General features: G+C 41.6%; 1 protein-coding gene across 1 annotated transcript in view; it reads right to left on the bottom strand.

The window, feature by feature from the left end:
- EPHA10 (EPH receptor A10) overlaps positions 1-263 on the bottom strand; it is a 36,293-nt gene extending 36,030 nt beyond the window's left edge. Inside the window, 1 exon segment of the mRNA XM_039850984.1 lies at positions 158-263. Within this exon segment, the coding sequence (XP_039706918.1) occupies positions 158-263 (106 nt within the window).
- Positions 264-15,663: the final 15,400 nt, after the last annotated feature.

Here is a 15,663-nt window from a genome sequence, read left to right as displayed (position 1 = left end):
TCCCTGTCTCTCCAATTCTTTGCTTCCCGCTGCCCGCTTGCTTCAAACCTCAATACAGACTCCAGTCTCTCCATAGGACTCCTTCCCAGTCCCCCAGCGCTTCAGCCCCCTATCTTTTGGCATCCCAGGCTCCAAGAACAGCCACCAGTCTCCTCACCTTCCTCCGCGGTCCCGGGCTTCCCTGGCCCCAAAAGCAAAGAGAGACAGAGTGGCATCAGGCAAACGAACAGGCGCTGCGGATGTGGGCCGGCACCGGTCTCCATGGTCCGCAGACCGAGCTGTCAGTGCGGCGGCGGCTCAAGCCGCGCCAGCCCCAGCACAGTTGAGCAGTGCCCCCAGACTCCAGCTCCGACTGGGGGCGGGATCTCACCGGTTACCATCATCCATGGGGACCAATCACTAGGCATCGCTGCTGGAGCTCCACCAATCTCCGCCAGCAGAGGGTGGAGAGGAGGTGGAGTTTCATGGGCCAGGGGCGGAACAGCAAACTGGAGGGGGAGAGGAAGGGGTCCCGCCAATCTCCGAACAGGGGTGGGGGTGGGGCAGCGCTGAGCGCTGGCTGGACTCCTGGGGAGGGGAGTGAACTGGCATTGGTGGTCCAGAGCGCTAAACCTTAGTCCCTCATTGCTGAGAAGTAGACAGTGTGGGCGTGGCTTAAGGAGGGGCAAACCTTGGGGAAGGCAACGACACTTGCAGCCTCTGAGTTAATCTGGAAGCTCCCTTGTTCCCAGAACTTGCCGGGGGTTTTGATGTCTTGACTCCAAGGTCTGGGGAGCTCCTTTATTTTCCAGCCCTTGGCTTCTTCCAGTGTCTGCGGCTCCTGGTTTCTCAGGGCTCAATCCCGCCCCCTTCTCTCCGTGTCCTCACACACGCGCGCGCGCGCGCGCACACACACACACACACATACGCACACATACACAGCCGCAGGATGAAGGGGCCAAGCCCGATCCCGGGAGCTGCTCAAGAAAGGAGAGCAAAGTGGGAAAGAGTACCACCCTACCAGCAATACAGCAGCTGGGAAACCATGTGGATGCCGGGATGGTGGTAAATTTTGCTTTAACAATCGATGTCTCAGATTCTTGCTCTAGCTGCCAGGACACAGGCAGCACTCTCTACAACCACCCCTTTCCCCAGTCTGCTCAGAGCCCGGAGTTCTCCCCTTTTGATAATCCCTCTCCGCCCACCCCAGGGGCCTGGCGAGGAGCGCAGCTGCCGGAACAATCCTCGCAGAGTTCAACCAGCTCTGAAGAAGCCGCAAGGAAACGTGGAACGCGACCTCTATCTGGTGAAGGTCATTATGTGCAGGCTGAGGGTTTAAGGCGGTAGTGTAGGAAGGGTTGGGGCCCTCTAGGACGAGGGAGGCAGCTACTGAGCGCCACCAACTGGGCTGAACTTGAACGGAGAAAGCTCCACCTACCTCGTGGCTTTTCAGAGCTCTTTTCTTGGGGGACCCAACCCCTCTCCCTTTGGAGGCGATAGTAGCTGGAGAAGTCTTGAGAATAAATGTGAGTCCTGTTACCTGTTACCTGTCTGACCTGAGTGTCTACACATTTCGAATATATATGTATTCCTCACCCCTCCAAACAACACTTACTGGGCACCACGCTCCGTGCTGAGGATACCTGGCCAATCGCCCTGTCTCTGCCACAGTCCATACCTCCTTGAAAGCACTGAGGGCAATGAAATTTTCTGGCATTGTAGAGCACTGGCTATTTACAAGCTGCTTTCATGTGCCATTTCTGTGTGTGCGTGCGTGTGTGTGTGTGTGTGTGTGTGTACAAGCACACTTGCTTGCTCATAGATATATTTGCTGGACAATAGCAATAAGAGTGGCTGGGAGGAATTGAAATCCTTTGCCTGTAGAAGAAAGATCATCAGGAGAAGCTGGGGGTTGGGCTGAAGCTTGCTGAGGAAGCAGAAGGAGATGTGGCATTTGGCCAGTCTTTGGATACTGACGGGGGCTTCTGAAATCAGATCTACCTGAAAAGGTCTCTTACACCTCCCACCTTCTTCCCATCTTCATTCTCCTCACGCTCGCTTTTTCCCCTCCCCCTCCTCCCAGCGCTGGGAGATGGTATTTTTAGAAGCTGCTTAGAGACCCAGGACTCCTTTCATTTCAAAACGAGTCTTCACTCCACTACCCCTCACCTCCCTCTCCAAAACCAGGTCTCATCCCCTTTGCAGTCTCTAAGGCGCCAGCTATAGCATCTTATCTGAGCTCCAGGGATTTCAGTGCAGAGGTTCTGATCCTATGTGCTAAAATAAAATGCAGACTCCCTATGAGCTTCGCAAGAATGGTTCGGAACCAAACCTATGGAGGAAATATCTGAAGAAACCGCTGGCTGTCAGTAGTCTGGTTTCTACCTTCTCCCGCCACACACACCTGCAGGCACCTGGGGGAAATCGCGAGATTGAGACCATAAGAATGGAAGAAAGAAGAAAAGAGGTGAAATAAGCCTTCTCTTTCTTCCTCTGAACAATTCATTTATAACAAAAACAGAACGGTGTAGTCCCAATTTATGCGGATATATGCAAATCAGCCTGATCTTAATAAGAGTTGCTCCAAGGCAGACTCCACTCTACTAGGAGGCTGCAGAATAGACACCTCATGAAGAAATTCAGAAGTGTCTTAGAAAGAAACTAAGCCATGGTTTATTGAGATCTTAAGTGCTAGGGCCGTTCAGCCGAAGGCTAGGTTAGATTTCCCTAAAATAGTGAGCACGGGGAGTGGATTGGGGTGAGGATGAGGAGTGTGAGGGGGGCTTGGTAAGTTTTCTGGCCGTGGTGCTGAATTATCAGCCCGCGGGCCAGCTTCGGGCTTGTTTCTGTCCGTGGTGCTGAACCTATCAGAGTCCATATCTTCCATTTTTAACTAGACCTGGGACCTCTCTCTTATGGCGATCTGATCCTTGGCCCAGGGCCCTCTGCCTACTTCTTCAGCCTATAACCAAGATCCAGCGATTTGAGTCTCCAGGAGACAAGCAGACTTATTCTCTAGGGTAAGAGTGGGGAGAGGGGCCTGGAACCCATCCAGAAACTCCTCTTTTTTTCTTCTACTCCTCCCAGACCCCATCTGAGGTAGAATGAAAGGGATATTTCTCTTTATTTCTACCTCACTATCTCCAGGATAATGGAGAGAACACTAGATAACAAAAAAATTGTCTTCCGTGGAGCAGATTCAACTTTACTACAACCTCCATCTTCAAATTACTGAAAGTTATGAATCTAGAAGGTGAAAATTTGGTCCCTTCCTTTTGCACAGATGCAGAAAGTACATTAAGCCTGGTTGGACAGGTAAAGTTTCCTCCTCCATGTAGAAGATTAAGATTGTTCCAGAGAACTCAGGGCCAAGCCCTGAAAGAGAACAGAGAGGGAGCAAAGAGCAATGGGAAGCCCTACTGCTCCAAGGGACATCTCCAATTTGTCTCTTTATTCTTTCACTCCATCTCCCACTCTCTAGCCTAAGAAAGAAATATATCCAAGGTGAATTCTTTTCTAGGTCAAGAGACTCACAGGCAAAAATAAGATGGAGGTTATAAATGAATGTTTAAACAGTTTTTTTCCAAGATAAGGGAAACATAAAACATCTAACTTACTGACTTTGAAAATTAAGTAGAGGAAATCTTTAGATTATCAAACACAACATAGCCTTTATAAGCCTCTACTTCCTCCTTTGTAAAATAGGAATGAAAACACTTTTCAGAGTTACCATGAGGTCAGAATATGATTTTAATACATGGCTCAGCATAGTGCTTGGCGCATAGTTCTGGTATGTTTCATTATTCAACTCCATGGTTAATTAAGGTGAAAAACAGAAAGAAAAAAGGAAAGGATAAAGGAAGGTTAGGTGGTGAGGTAGGAAGAGAGAGAGAAAATTAGAGAAACAGTCATAGAGAAAAAGACAGAATGAGGAATAGAGACAGCTGGTTGAGATGAATGTGGCTAGAAAGTAAGGAGCCCGAAGGAAATATGTTTGAAGGGACAGAAATATTATCAGGACGGGCTGGCTGGCCAGTTGCCAAGTGTGGCCTCAGAGGTGACATTTGCCTGGGTAAATTCATCATGTTCCAAGCTCATAAACTTGACTTAACAGTTCTAAGAGAGAGCTTATATTTTGGGGGATTAGAAAGTAAATCATATTAACTCAGCTCCTATCCTGCTATCTGAGCCAAAGAACCATTGTATTAATATACTACAAGAAATGGAACAGCAAATAGGGCCAGAATGCTCACGTTGCCATGTCCAGCAGATTCTTCTTCTATAGGAAAATGTGCACAGGAAGCCAATTTATGAGGTGAGGGCTGCTTTGAGAATATGAACAGAGGGAGTTAGATGGTTTAAATATTTGATGGCATCAGACTCTAATAACCTTCTGCCTCCAAATCCCCAGGAGGAATAAATCTGCCACTGGCACCTGAACAACTGTATTGGGGTCCAGGGCTGGAATGAGATCCACTAACATACGCTTCTCTGACTCTTAAAAAAAAATTTAGTTCTATTTCTAGGACTTTAAGATTGAGCAGTCCTTTTCAATTTAAATTACCAAAGTAATATAAATTAATAAAAATTTCATAAAGTGAAAATATCCATTCATTCCATCCCATATAGTCCCACTTCAAAATTTTAATAATATTAATGGAATTCTCCTATATATCCTTTCATGAGAGTATTCTTACACCACACACACACACACACACACACACACCACACACACACACCACATCACACACAGGAAAAAAATACATCTGTTGGCAAGATAAAAACTGTTGATTACCCAATACTTCTCTCCTCTTATGTTTTTTATTGCTGAGAAAGCCCCAATTTTATTTGGATGTTCATCTACCATAGTCCTTTGCTCAGAGACGATGACCCTGTCCCCAAGTTCAAGGATGAATAAAGATTGTTACTAGCTAATGATTTTCATCCTGTTCCATGTCTCAGGGTTAGCTTAGGCATGGGTATGTGAGACAAACCTGGCTTTCTGAATTGGGAATTGTAGAAAATGTATTTCCTCCTAAAAAAGAGATGTATGTCATGCAATATCCCAGTTCTTCTCTGTATGTCATGTTTGCATTTGACACCTGGATCTGCTGCAGCCATCTTGACATCATGAAGGGAGATTTCTCAATACTTTTAGTTAAGATTTTTTAGTTGTATGTAACTGGAAATCCAACTAAAACTGGATTAAACAAAAATTAGATTTTATTGGTTCATGTAACCAAATGGGATAGCTCTGTGTAAAACAGTAAGATTTTTGCATTAGGATTGTGGTAGAGTGCTAGCTAATCACCAAAATTGGATATTCTAAACAGAAATGCAATCGAAATACTAGGACTGAAAAATACAATAACTAAATTTAACACAATAGGTAGATCTAACAACAGATTAGACCCAGCTAATTCTAGAATTAATGAGGCAAGAAGATAGGTCAATATAAAATATCCATACTAAAGTATGTAGAGAGAGAGAAAAAATGGAAAATATAAATAAGAGAGTAAAAAACATAGGGATATATGATAAAAAAAAAAAGCCTAAATACCTGGAATTAGAGTCTTATAAAGAGAGGAGATATGGAATGGCAAAGAAGCAATATTTGAAGAGAGTTGAAAATTTTATAAAATTGATGAAAGACATCAACAAGTACCATCAATCCTAAGCAAGATAAATGCAAAGAAAACCACACATAAGTACTTCATAGTAAAACTGCTGAAGACCAAAGACAAATAAAATATAATAAAAACAATTAGAAAAAGAGAAAAAGACATATTATCTCCAAAGGAACAACATTAAGACTAACAACTGACTCACCAACATAAATGATAAAATCCAGAAGATGATGGGATGGCACAAATTGCTGAAAGAAAATAACAATTAATCTAAAATTCTATACCTGGTGAAAATATCCTTTGAAAATTAAAGAAAAATGCATGTGTTTTCAGACAATCAGAACCCAAGGAAACTTTCCATCCACAGACTCATGCTAAAAGAAATACTGAAGGGAATTTTTCAAGCAGAATGAAAATAAATCCCAAAGGGAGCATGAATATGTAGGAAGATATAAAGAGCAATAGAAAGGACAAATATATGGGTAAAAAGCAATAATATCTTGTAGAGTTTTAAACATATGTGGAATTAAACCACTCCACAAAAATGGAACACAGTGTAGGAGCAGGTAAGTAGAGTTAAAATATTTTAAGAACCTTGCATTGTACAGGGAGTGGTAAAAGAATTAATATATATTAAACTTTAACAAGTCAAGGATTCATGCTGCAATCACCATGGTAGTCATGGAAAAATAGTAAAAAAAAGATATGCTACTAACAAGCTAATATAGGAAAATAGGAGAAAATAAAAACAATCTAAAAAAGGTTTAAAAGAAGAGAGAAAATGGGACATAGAACATATGGGAGAAAGAAATACTGTGATATCTTGAAACTCAAATGTATAAATAGCTATTTTAAATGTAAGTGGACTAAACAGCCTTATTGAAAGACAAAGATGGTCAGGGTAATTTTTAAAAGAAATTCTTTGTTGCTTTTAAAAATATCTTAAATATGCAGATATGGATATGTTAAAATATAAGGTTGTAAAGGACATACTATACAAACAGGAACTAAAAGAAACTCAGTGAAGCTAAATTAATATTATATAAATTAAACTTTAAAGCAAGAAGCATTACTAGATACTGCATAATGAACAAAATGTCAATAAACTAGAAAGGTATAACAATTCTAAATTTATATGCACTTAATAACATAGACTCAAAGCATATAAAATCACATCATACATACCATATCTCCATGTCTGCAGTATAAAGAGCAGTGACCTAAGAGTCCTGGGGTTCCAGGAAAAGAGAATTTGTACAAAGGAATGAACATGGAAGACAGAGTGCATCCAGGGATATGAGTATAGCATAAAAATATTAGTATAATTAACTGCTAGCCGCTGCAACAGACAAGCCCACAAATTTCAGTGACTTAATTCAATGAATTTATTTCTAGCTCTCATTACATGTCCAATGCTCCGTTTGCAGTCCTCAGAGAAAGATGGTTTGACACCTTGACGCTGCACCATCAGGAACATGTGACAGGATGAAAGGGATGGGTGAGACATTCAAATGAGAAGTAACACTTCTGATCATAGATTATTGGCTAGATCCAGTCACATGTCCCCATTCTAATTTCAAGGAGAATGGGAAATACAGGGGAACACATGAAATATTTGGTGGGCACTCTTTCTGTCACAGGAATGTCCCAAATCCTTAGAGAAAAATATGTTATTTCTTGGTGTATGACACTATTTGAAAATTGTGTTAAATATCTTCCCAGTAATCTCTCAACTGGTCTGTCATCTGTCTTTAAAATAGCATCTATTGACATCTCTCTATCACTCTCTCTCTCTCCTCTCTTCTCTCTCTCTCTCTCTCTCTCTCTCTCTCTCTCTCTCTCTCTCTCTCTCTCTTTCTCTCCTACCTTCACTCTCTTCTTTTTTCCTTTCTCTCCCACATATCGTCTTCTCTTAGACTACTCAAAACTCCTAGGAGAGGTGCTACAGAGTTAAGAGAAACAGCTGTATCCTTTCATACAATGTGGCTTAGATTACAGGCCATAGACAACTGTTCAGACACAGCCTCTTCCTCACCCCACCACAAACATTAGTATCTATATTAACAAGGCCAGTAAAGAGGAGGTTGCACAGAAGGACTGTGGCAAGACTGGAAGGCCAAACGATGAGTCAGGATTTATTCTCAGCTGGGGGCATTTGTTTTGGTTTGGGGCCCTCTAAGCAGGGAAATGGAGTTGACATGCATCACCCCACAATAGGATAGTAGTCAGGAACAACATCCAGAACATTTCAACTGAAAGGGACCTCAGAGCTCCACTAGTCCAACTGTCTAACTGCTCATTGTACAGATGAGGAAACTGAGAACCAGAGAGAGAAAGATACTTGCCTGGGTCTAAGAAAACTATTGCAAAGCTGAGACTAGAATCTAGGCTTCCTGACTAGAAATCTCAAGCCTATTTATTTAGTCAGACTTAGTTGGAATGACAGTGTATTAGTTTTCTATTTCAGTGCCAGCAAGTTACCGCAGAATTAGCAGCCTAAGAGAATACACATTTATTGTCTCACAGTTTCCATGGTCAGTTCTGGGCACAGCTTAAGTGGGTCCTTTGCTCAGGGCCTCACAGGCTGCAATCTAGAATATGGCTAGTCTGCATTCTCACCAAAGGCTCAACTAGGGAAGAACCTACCTCTTAGATCATTGGGGTTGTTGGCAGAGTTTATTTCCTCTGGTTACAGGATTGAGGAGCCTGACTTTTTGTTGGCTGTTGATTGGGGGCTGCCCGAAGCTCCTTGCCAGGTGAACTTCCTAATATGACCAAGCCCACAAAAGAGTCTCTCACCTCAGGGAGCCCAGTCCATCTTTTAAGGAGCTTTTCATGATTAAGTCAGAATAATTTCCTTTTTAATTAACTCAGATTCGACTTATTTAGGACCTTAATTATATCTACAGAATGTTTCACCTTTGCCACATTCTATTGGCTAGAAGCAAGTCTCAGGTAGGTCCCACCACACTCAGAGAGAGAGGATTTCAGAAGGGCATGAACACTAAGGAACAGGAATCATGGGGACCACCCTACGGTCTTTCTGCCACAGACAGAAATATTTAGACCTACTCAAGTGAAGAAGAGAGGAGTTATTGGGTGGATGGAAACTTCTCCAAAGAATGACCGGGAGAACCTGGCAGGAAATAGAGCTGGATCTAGACACTGTCAGGTACCGAGGCAGCTGTTCTATCCTTAAAAGTCTTTTGCTTGCTCTCTTTTCCTCTTTTCTTCTGGAGTCAAATATCTCTGATTTCTTCTTATAGCATAGTTGCTGCATTTTCTTCTTTGTGGACAGAGAACTCAGCGCAGCTTACTTATAGCAACTGCCCCTTATAACTCTGGTTTGCCCATGATGTTGGCTTGTCATGGTATCTACTCTGACTTCTGCTGTGGCTCTGACTCTGCATGATCTTTCAGTTTACCTTCTCACAGCTAAATTTTGGGAGATTCTTGGGGGAAGAATCTAATTGCCTAGCTTGAGTCAGATTGTTACTGGTCCAAAAAAGCTGTGGTCAGGGGTAAAGGATGACATGGCATAAAGATGGCCACTTAAGCAGGGAGCTGTGAATGAGCAGGTACCCCATTCATGTCTTATTTTGTTCCACTGTATTAAAGAGGTCAGCAGCAAACGAAGGTGACTGTTTTTGCCAGAGGCCTGCTTAAGTAGCTGCTCAGGTCACTGTGACATTGTATGTAAACTCCATGGAGACACAAAGCATATTTATCTTGTTTGTTGTTATATCTTCAGTACCTAGAACTATGCCTGGCACATTGCATGCACTCAATAAATATGTTATAAATGATTGTATGAATGGGACTTTAATAACATGATTCAGTATTCCCTTGCAAACTCCCTTTCCTAAAAACTTAAATGTCCCAGGAAAGTCAATTACTTTCCCCTCTGAACTACAAAATCTGACTGTAGATTTCACTGCTCCCTTTTCTCAGAGTTAAGGGTTGGGATGAAGTGGAAGCATAATGGGAAGGGGTATGATAAGGGTGTGTACAGAGGGGTTGATGAGAATAATTGCTCTATTGGATGGATTGGGTTGAAATTAAAATCTAGAGGAAGGAGTGAGAAGGAGCAAAAGGGCCAGAGGAGAATTTAGCATCGTTCTGCCTAGGTGGGGACCAGAGTAATCTCTAATTATTAAAGCCTGTCGTTATAATGACATCTCTCAGGTCTAAGGAACCCATCGTGAACCTTTATCCCAAGTCCTGCTTCATGTTATAATAATTCATGCAACTGGTTCTGTGCCAAACACATATTAAATGCTTTGTTTTACTTAATCCTTACTACAAACTTATAAAATGGCCGTTGTCATATATTTCCTTCTTCCCCCTACATTCAAGATTCTAAAAGGGTGGTAAATGATAAATGTAAATATTCATTAATCTACTTAATTTGTTTAAAGTCACTTTCATTTTAATCAAAGTAATACTGTATGTAATATTAAAAGTCAAATAGTACTACAAGGCTTACAATAAAAATAGAAATTCCCTGCCTCTCCCAGCCTCTATCCCCAATTCCTGAGTTTCATTCCCCAGAGCCAACCACTTTCAAAACTTCTGGTTGTATCTCCTGGTATTTACTCAAACTTACTGAATGAGGTACTGAGTTCACTGCCTCTCATAACTCTGGTTTGCCCATAACATTGGCTTGTCATGATGTCTCTGAAAGCACAAGGTTGGCCTTTGTATGTGGGGGTAATTTCCTGCTCTGACTGTGCTCTTTAAGCCTCAGGGCATGGTCATTTGGGGTCATGAGGCCACTAACATATATGATAGTTTATAAACAACTCAGTTAACATTTAGTAGCACCTACTGTGTACCAGGTTCAGGAGAAAATATTACACAATAATTAAGAGCACAGGAAGATATAGGCTCAAATCCTAGCCTCGTCTCTTTCTACCCTGCTAAGCTTTTGTCTCTTTAACTATAAAATGGGGAATGACAATACTCGTGACACAAGACTGATGTGAAGATAAAGGTATCAATGGGGGTGGACAATCAAGTACCTTAAAACACGGCTTCTGCTCTATTCCACCAGATGGAGAAACCATGTGTTGAAGAGATCTTGAAGGATCGGTGGAATCTGAACAGGAAGGAAAAAGAAAGGCTATTACAGAAAGGAGATGAGTTGAAGTGTAGAGTTACAGGTAGAAATGAGCGTGGTGTGTTTGAGGAACAGTGAAAGAAGACCGATGTATCTCGAATGTCACGTTCTTCTTAGATATAGGAATCAATTCAAATTGGCAGCTGAGGAAAGTCCTGCCAGGACAGACCACAGAGTATTACTGCAGGACGGGTTGGGGAGGAATGAGGCAGTGTGTGAGGAGCACGTTCGTGAGCAGCAGGCAAATGGACTGGATTCTGGCAAGGGGCAGACTCAGATGTCTTATAATCAAGCTTTGCCTTGTACCCCAGAGACCTGGCTGAGAGTTCAGAGGATTAACTTCATTCGGGCCTCAGTAAGATAGAGTTACACCAGATAATCTCTAAGGGCCCTTGCAGTCCTAATCTTCTATAATTTCTATTATTATAGGATAGATATGGCGACAGTGGGCATAGAGAAAAAGAGAAAGAATTATGTTTCCCAAGCAGTATCCATATGATTTGATCACTATGTGAATACTAGGAATAAAAAAGTTCACCAGTAGTGAGTTAAGTTTGAATATGGGTACCTGAAATGTTGGGGTGCTCTTGGATGGGGAAATGGGTCATGGAAGTGACAGTAGAACATGCAAGGGAAAATTCTAGTAGATGCATGAAGAATATACCAGGCATGTTCCTGTCTCCAGGACTTTGAACTTGCTCTTCCCTTTGCCTGGAACTCTCTTCCTCCAAATGTCTATATGGTTTCCTTCCTCTCTCCTTCAGGTTACCCTCGCAGTTTGGTCTTCCCTGACCAACCTACTAAAAATTATGAAACTTCCCCACCTTGGCATTCCCTCTCCCCTATTCCCACTTTGCATGCATTATCATCTGACCACTTCATTATATTCACTGATAGACATCCTAATGTGGGAACTATGCAGAAAACAGTATTCAAACAAGTTTTATAGTTGTATTGGAGAGTTTAGGAAAACACTAATAAAGATATAGAAAACAAATAAAATGGGATATAAAAGGGAATTATTAACTCCAGGATAAACAAAAATTCTACAAGAAAGAAGCATAATCATAGTTTGTGCTTTGACTCAATAATAAAATATTATAGAGTGTAATGTATCCATTAGCGATTTAACCTAAAATAATAATACAATAACAGGAGAAATGTAAAAGGAGAATTGGGAGAGAGTTGTGTATCAGGATATTTATCAATTTCAGTTGTTCCGGGGATATCCATTTTGGGGTGTCTTCTCGCTCCTATTGAGTTGAACTGCTCTTTGGACTTGCACAGCTGTTTTATTTATTTTATTTTATTTTATTTTACCACATCCCAAGTTTCCCCTCACCTTTTTAACTTGCCTCCTTTGCTGGCTTCCTGAAAAAGAAGGCATAAGAGGAAAAAAAAAAATGAGACCTCATATGCCGAAAAATGTCTTTATTCTCCCCTTATACTTTAAAAATTGGATATAGAATTCTAGGTTCAAAACTCTTTTCCCTCAGAATTTTGGAGGCCATTCTCCTGTCTTCTGGTTTCCAGTGCCACTCTAATTCCAAATCTTTGGTATACGATTTTTTTCCAAAAGCTTTTTAGATCTTCTCTTTGTTTTCAATATCCTAAAATTTCACAATGATAAGTCCCATGTGGATCTCTTTTTATTCATTGATCACAACTGCAGTCCAGAAAGACATGTCCTGGGAGATTTTCTTGTATGAATTCTTGATAATTTCTCCCTTCAGTGTTATTTATACCTTCCTTGTGGAATTTGTATTGAACTTCAAGATTGAGCCTCTAATGCTCTCATTTTCCTTCCAAATTCCATCTTCAGGGTTTGTTTGTTTGTTTGTTTTTCCCCCCCTCCTACTTCTTGGGAGATTCTTTGACTTTATCTTCCTAACTTTCTATTAAAATTTTAAATTTCAGCTCTCTTGTTTTTAATTTCCAAGAGTTATTTCTTGCTCTCTGATCAACCCTTCCTCCTTGTATGTAGCTCTCTATTTTTATTTCATGAATGCAAAATCCCTGGTGTATTAGATGACAGTATTTTGTCATTTGCTTGTTTTATTTGGCTTACTACATTATTTCTGTTTCTTCTGATTTAATCACTATTATTCTTGTTTTCTTGCTCTTTTTTGTTTCCTTATTTTTATCTCTGTCTTTCATGCAAGGAGCTGTCACTAAATGTCTTGGAATCATTGGCTGGTTATTCATGTTTAGAGGCACTAGAAAGCTGACTGAAAGATCTGAATGCAAGAGGCAGATTTGCTGACTCGTGTATTTCACTCTGGATTGATCGGTGAGCTGATTTCAGTATGTATAGGATTTTTCTCAAGATTTTTTTAATTTTAATCCAGAGAGGAGTCACGCAGACTTCTGCTTGTAAGGAAGCTTTCTAATGGCTGGACTTACCACACATTATGCATATTTTTATTTAGTCCCCTGGATTTCGACATGGCATCTTATCTCTACCTCTGCTGTTGTCTGGTACCTCTGAGTCAGGAGGCTCTTATTCCACTTTTCTGCAGAGTAAATTTGCCATCTCCTGCCACAGTAGGGAAAGGGTGGCTCTCACAACATAGTGAAAAAGAAGTAAGAAATAGACTCTGGGCAGATGTGAGAGACAACCTTGGCTGTTTACCCAACTCCCATTTCTTCCCTTCTTTCTGATTTTAGTCACCCTTCTCTGAATGGCCTTGGCAAGGGATTGGCTTAAGTGTGAGCACATGACACAATTCTGACCAATGAGAAATGATCAGAAGTCAGTTGAGATCGTCTAGAAGAGTTTATCTTACTCTTTAAAAACAGCCATTTCTTCTGCTTCTGGATATTGTCATGTGGGAATGTGATACCTGGAACTGCTCCATCCCTTTTCAACCATGAGGGGTAGGACAAAGAAACCAAAGAGAACGTGATCCGATGCCTACTGGATTAACCACCCCTAAAAACAGCCTATCTGAAGATTCCTCAGAATGTGGAGTAACAAGCCCACCATACTTTAAGTCCTAAAATGTGGTCTGAGACCATGAGAATCAGCATCACCTGAGATCTTATTACAAATGCAAAATCTCAGGCCTCACTCCTGACCAACTGAATCAGAGTCTGCATTTTAACAAAATCCCCAAGGGATTGATATGCTCATTAGAGTCTGAGGAGCACTGCTTTAAGCCATATTTAGCTATTGCCCTTCTTATTTGCTCTTGGACATACTCTAACTGATGGAGTGGCTACAGCAGACACCTTTAAAGTCATGCATCACACCCCCTTGACTCTCTTTGATTTCAACAATAGCTTCTGTAGTAAGTAGAATTCTAAAGACGTCTCCATCCCCAAGATTCTATCCTCTTATTCATTCAAACATGAATTTAGTTACTGCTGTTAAGGGACTTTGCAGATAGCATTAAGGTTATAAGTCAAGTGACCTTAAGATAGGGACATTCTCCTCGAGAATCCAACTGAACCTAATATATCACAGGTGCTCTTAAAAGTAGAAGAAGGTAGGAGAGATGAGGCAAAAGAGGAAGTCAGAGATTCAAAGTGTGAGAAAGACTAGATCTGATGTTGTAGCCTTTGAAGATGGAAGACGGGGGCCAAAGGCCAAGAAATGTAGGCAGCCTCTAGAAGATGAGAAAGACACCCAACTGACAGCCAGTATGGAAATGGAGACCTCTGTCCTGCAATTATATAGAATTGAATTCTGCCGGTGATATGCGATATGAATTAATTCCTAAAGCCTCCCCAAAGGACCACAGTCCTGCTGACACTTTGATTTGGTCCTCTGAGACTAGGCAAATAACCAGCTGAGTCACACTGTGCCCAGACTTTTGACTCAGAAAAACTGTGAGATAACACATTTTTGTGCTGTTTTAAGCTGCTAAATTTGTAGTAATTTATTATGACAACACAGTTAGGATGGACAGTTTTGTGCAAACCTAGATATACCTCTCACTAGCTGCATCCCACTTCGAACATACGATGTGCCTTTCTGTCTTCATGCTTGCCTCAGGATCTTCTCAGATATCATGGGAGCCTACTTGGCACAAAGGAGACCAGAAGTATGAGGAAGTTAAGAGCCCTAGAGAAAAATGCTCAACCAGTGGAGGAGGCAGGGGGCAGTAGATAATTGCTTTAGCCTCACATCTCAATTCTGGGAGGCATTTGTACACTTCTCAGACATCTTGGTGGAACCAAGGCCCCATTATCTACATAGCAGCAACCTCCATAATGCACCAATAGTTTGGTTTTTCTTTTTTGTCTCATTCTCTTTAATTCCTCACTCTTCCTTCCTAGGATTACTTCCCAAATGACCTCCCTGCTCCCAAGTCCCTTACTCGGTCTCTGCTGAAGATTGATAGGTACCCAATAGTCTGCTCCACGAGCTCGTCTTGCTTAGAATAAAAGGGTGACTTACTAGAAGATCGTTTCACACTGAAAACAGGCCTCAAGGAAAACTGAAATCAGCATCTCTAATGCTACTAAGCTCCTCTCTGTCCCTTATTCCTTCTCTAATGGCTTTACATTTATAAAGACTGAATCTATCCTCAGCACCAGATAGAAAAATCCCAGAGAAGGATTATAATTGATGACCCTTGGGTCAGTGTCCATGATTGGTACAATAGGAAACAAGGTACTATCATTGGTTCATCTTGGGTCAGAGTTTAGCCCTGGATTAAAGTATCGTGCCTAGGTGGTTGTGTCAAGGACTCCAGGCATGGTCAGTGGGGGCCACCATGATGTGGCAGGGCATTTTCAGAAATAGTGAAATGATTGAGAACTGGAGAACTCTTCCCACTGGTTATTTAAAACCATCATCACCCTCTCCCGATTCTCTTACTTCCTCTCTAGTGATTCTCAATTTCTTCCACATGCTCTCCTTCCTCTGCCCAACCCATAAAGTTTTTCTGAGAGTTCCATCCTTATTCTTTTTTCATTGGATGAACAGGCCTA

The sequence above is a fragment of the Pteropus medius genome, unplaced genomic scaffold, assembly GCF_902729225.1.
Source record: "Pteropus medius unplaced genomic scaffold, Ma_sr-lr_union100, whole genome shotgun sequence".
Taxonomy (NCBI): Eukaryota; Metazoa; Chordata; class Mammalia; order Chiroptera; family Pteropodidae; genus Pteropus; species Pteropus medius.
This window is presented reverse-complemented; position numbering and strand designations above follow the sequence as displayed.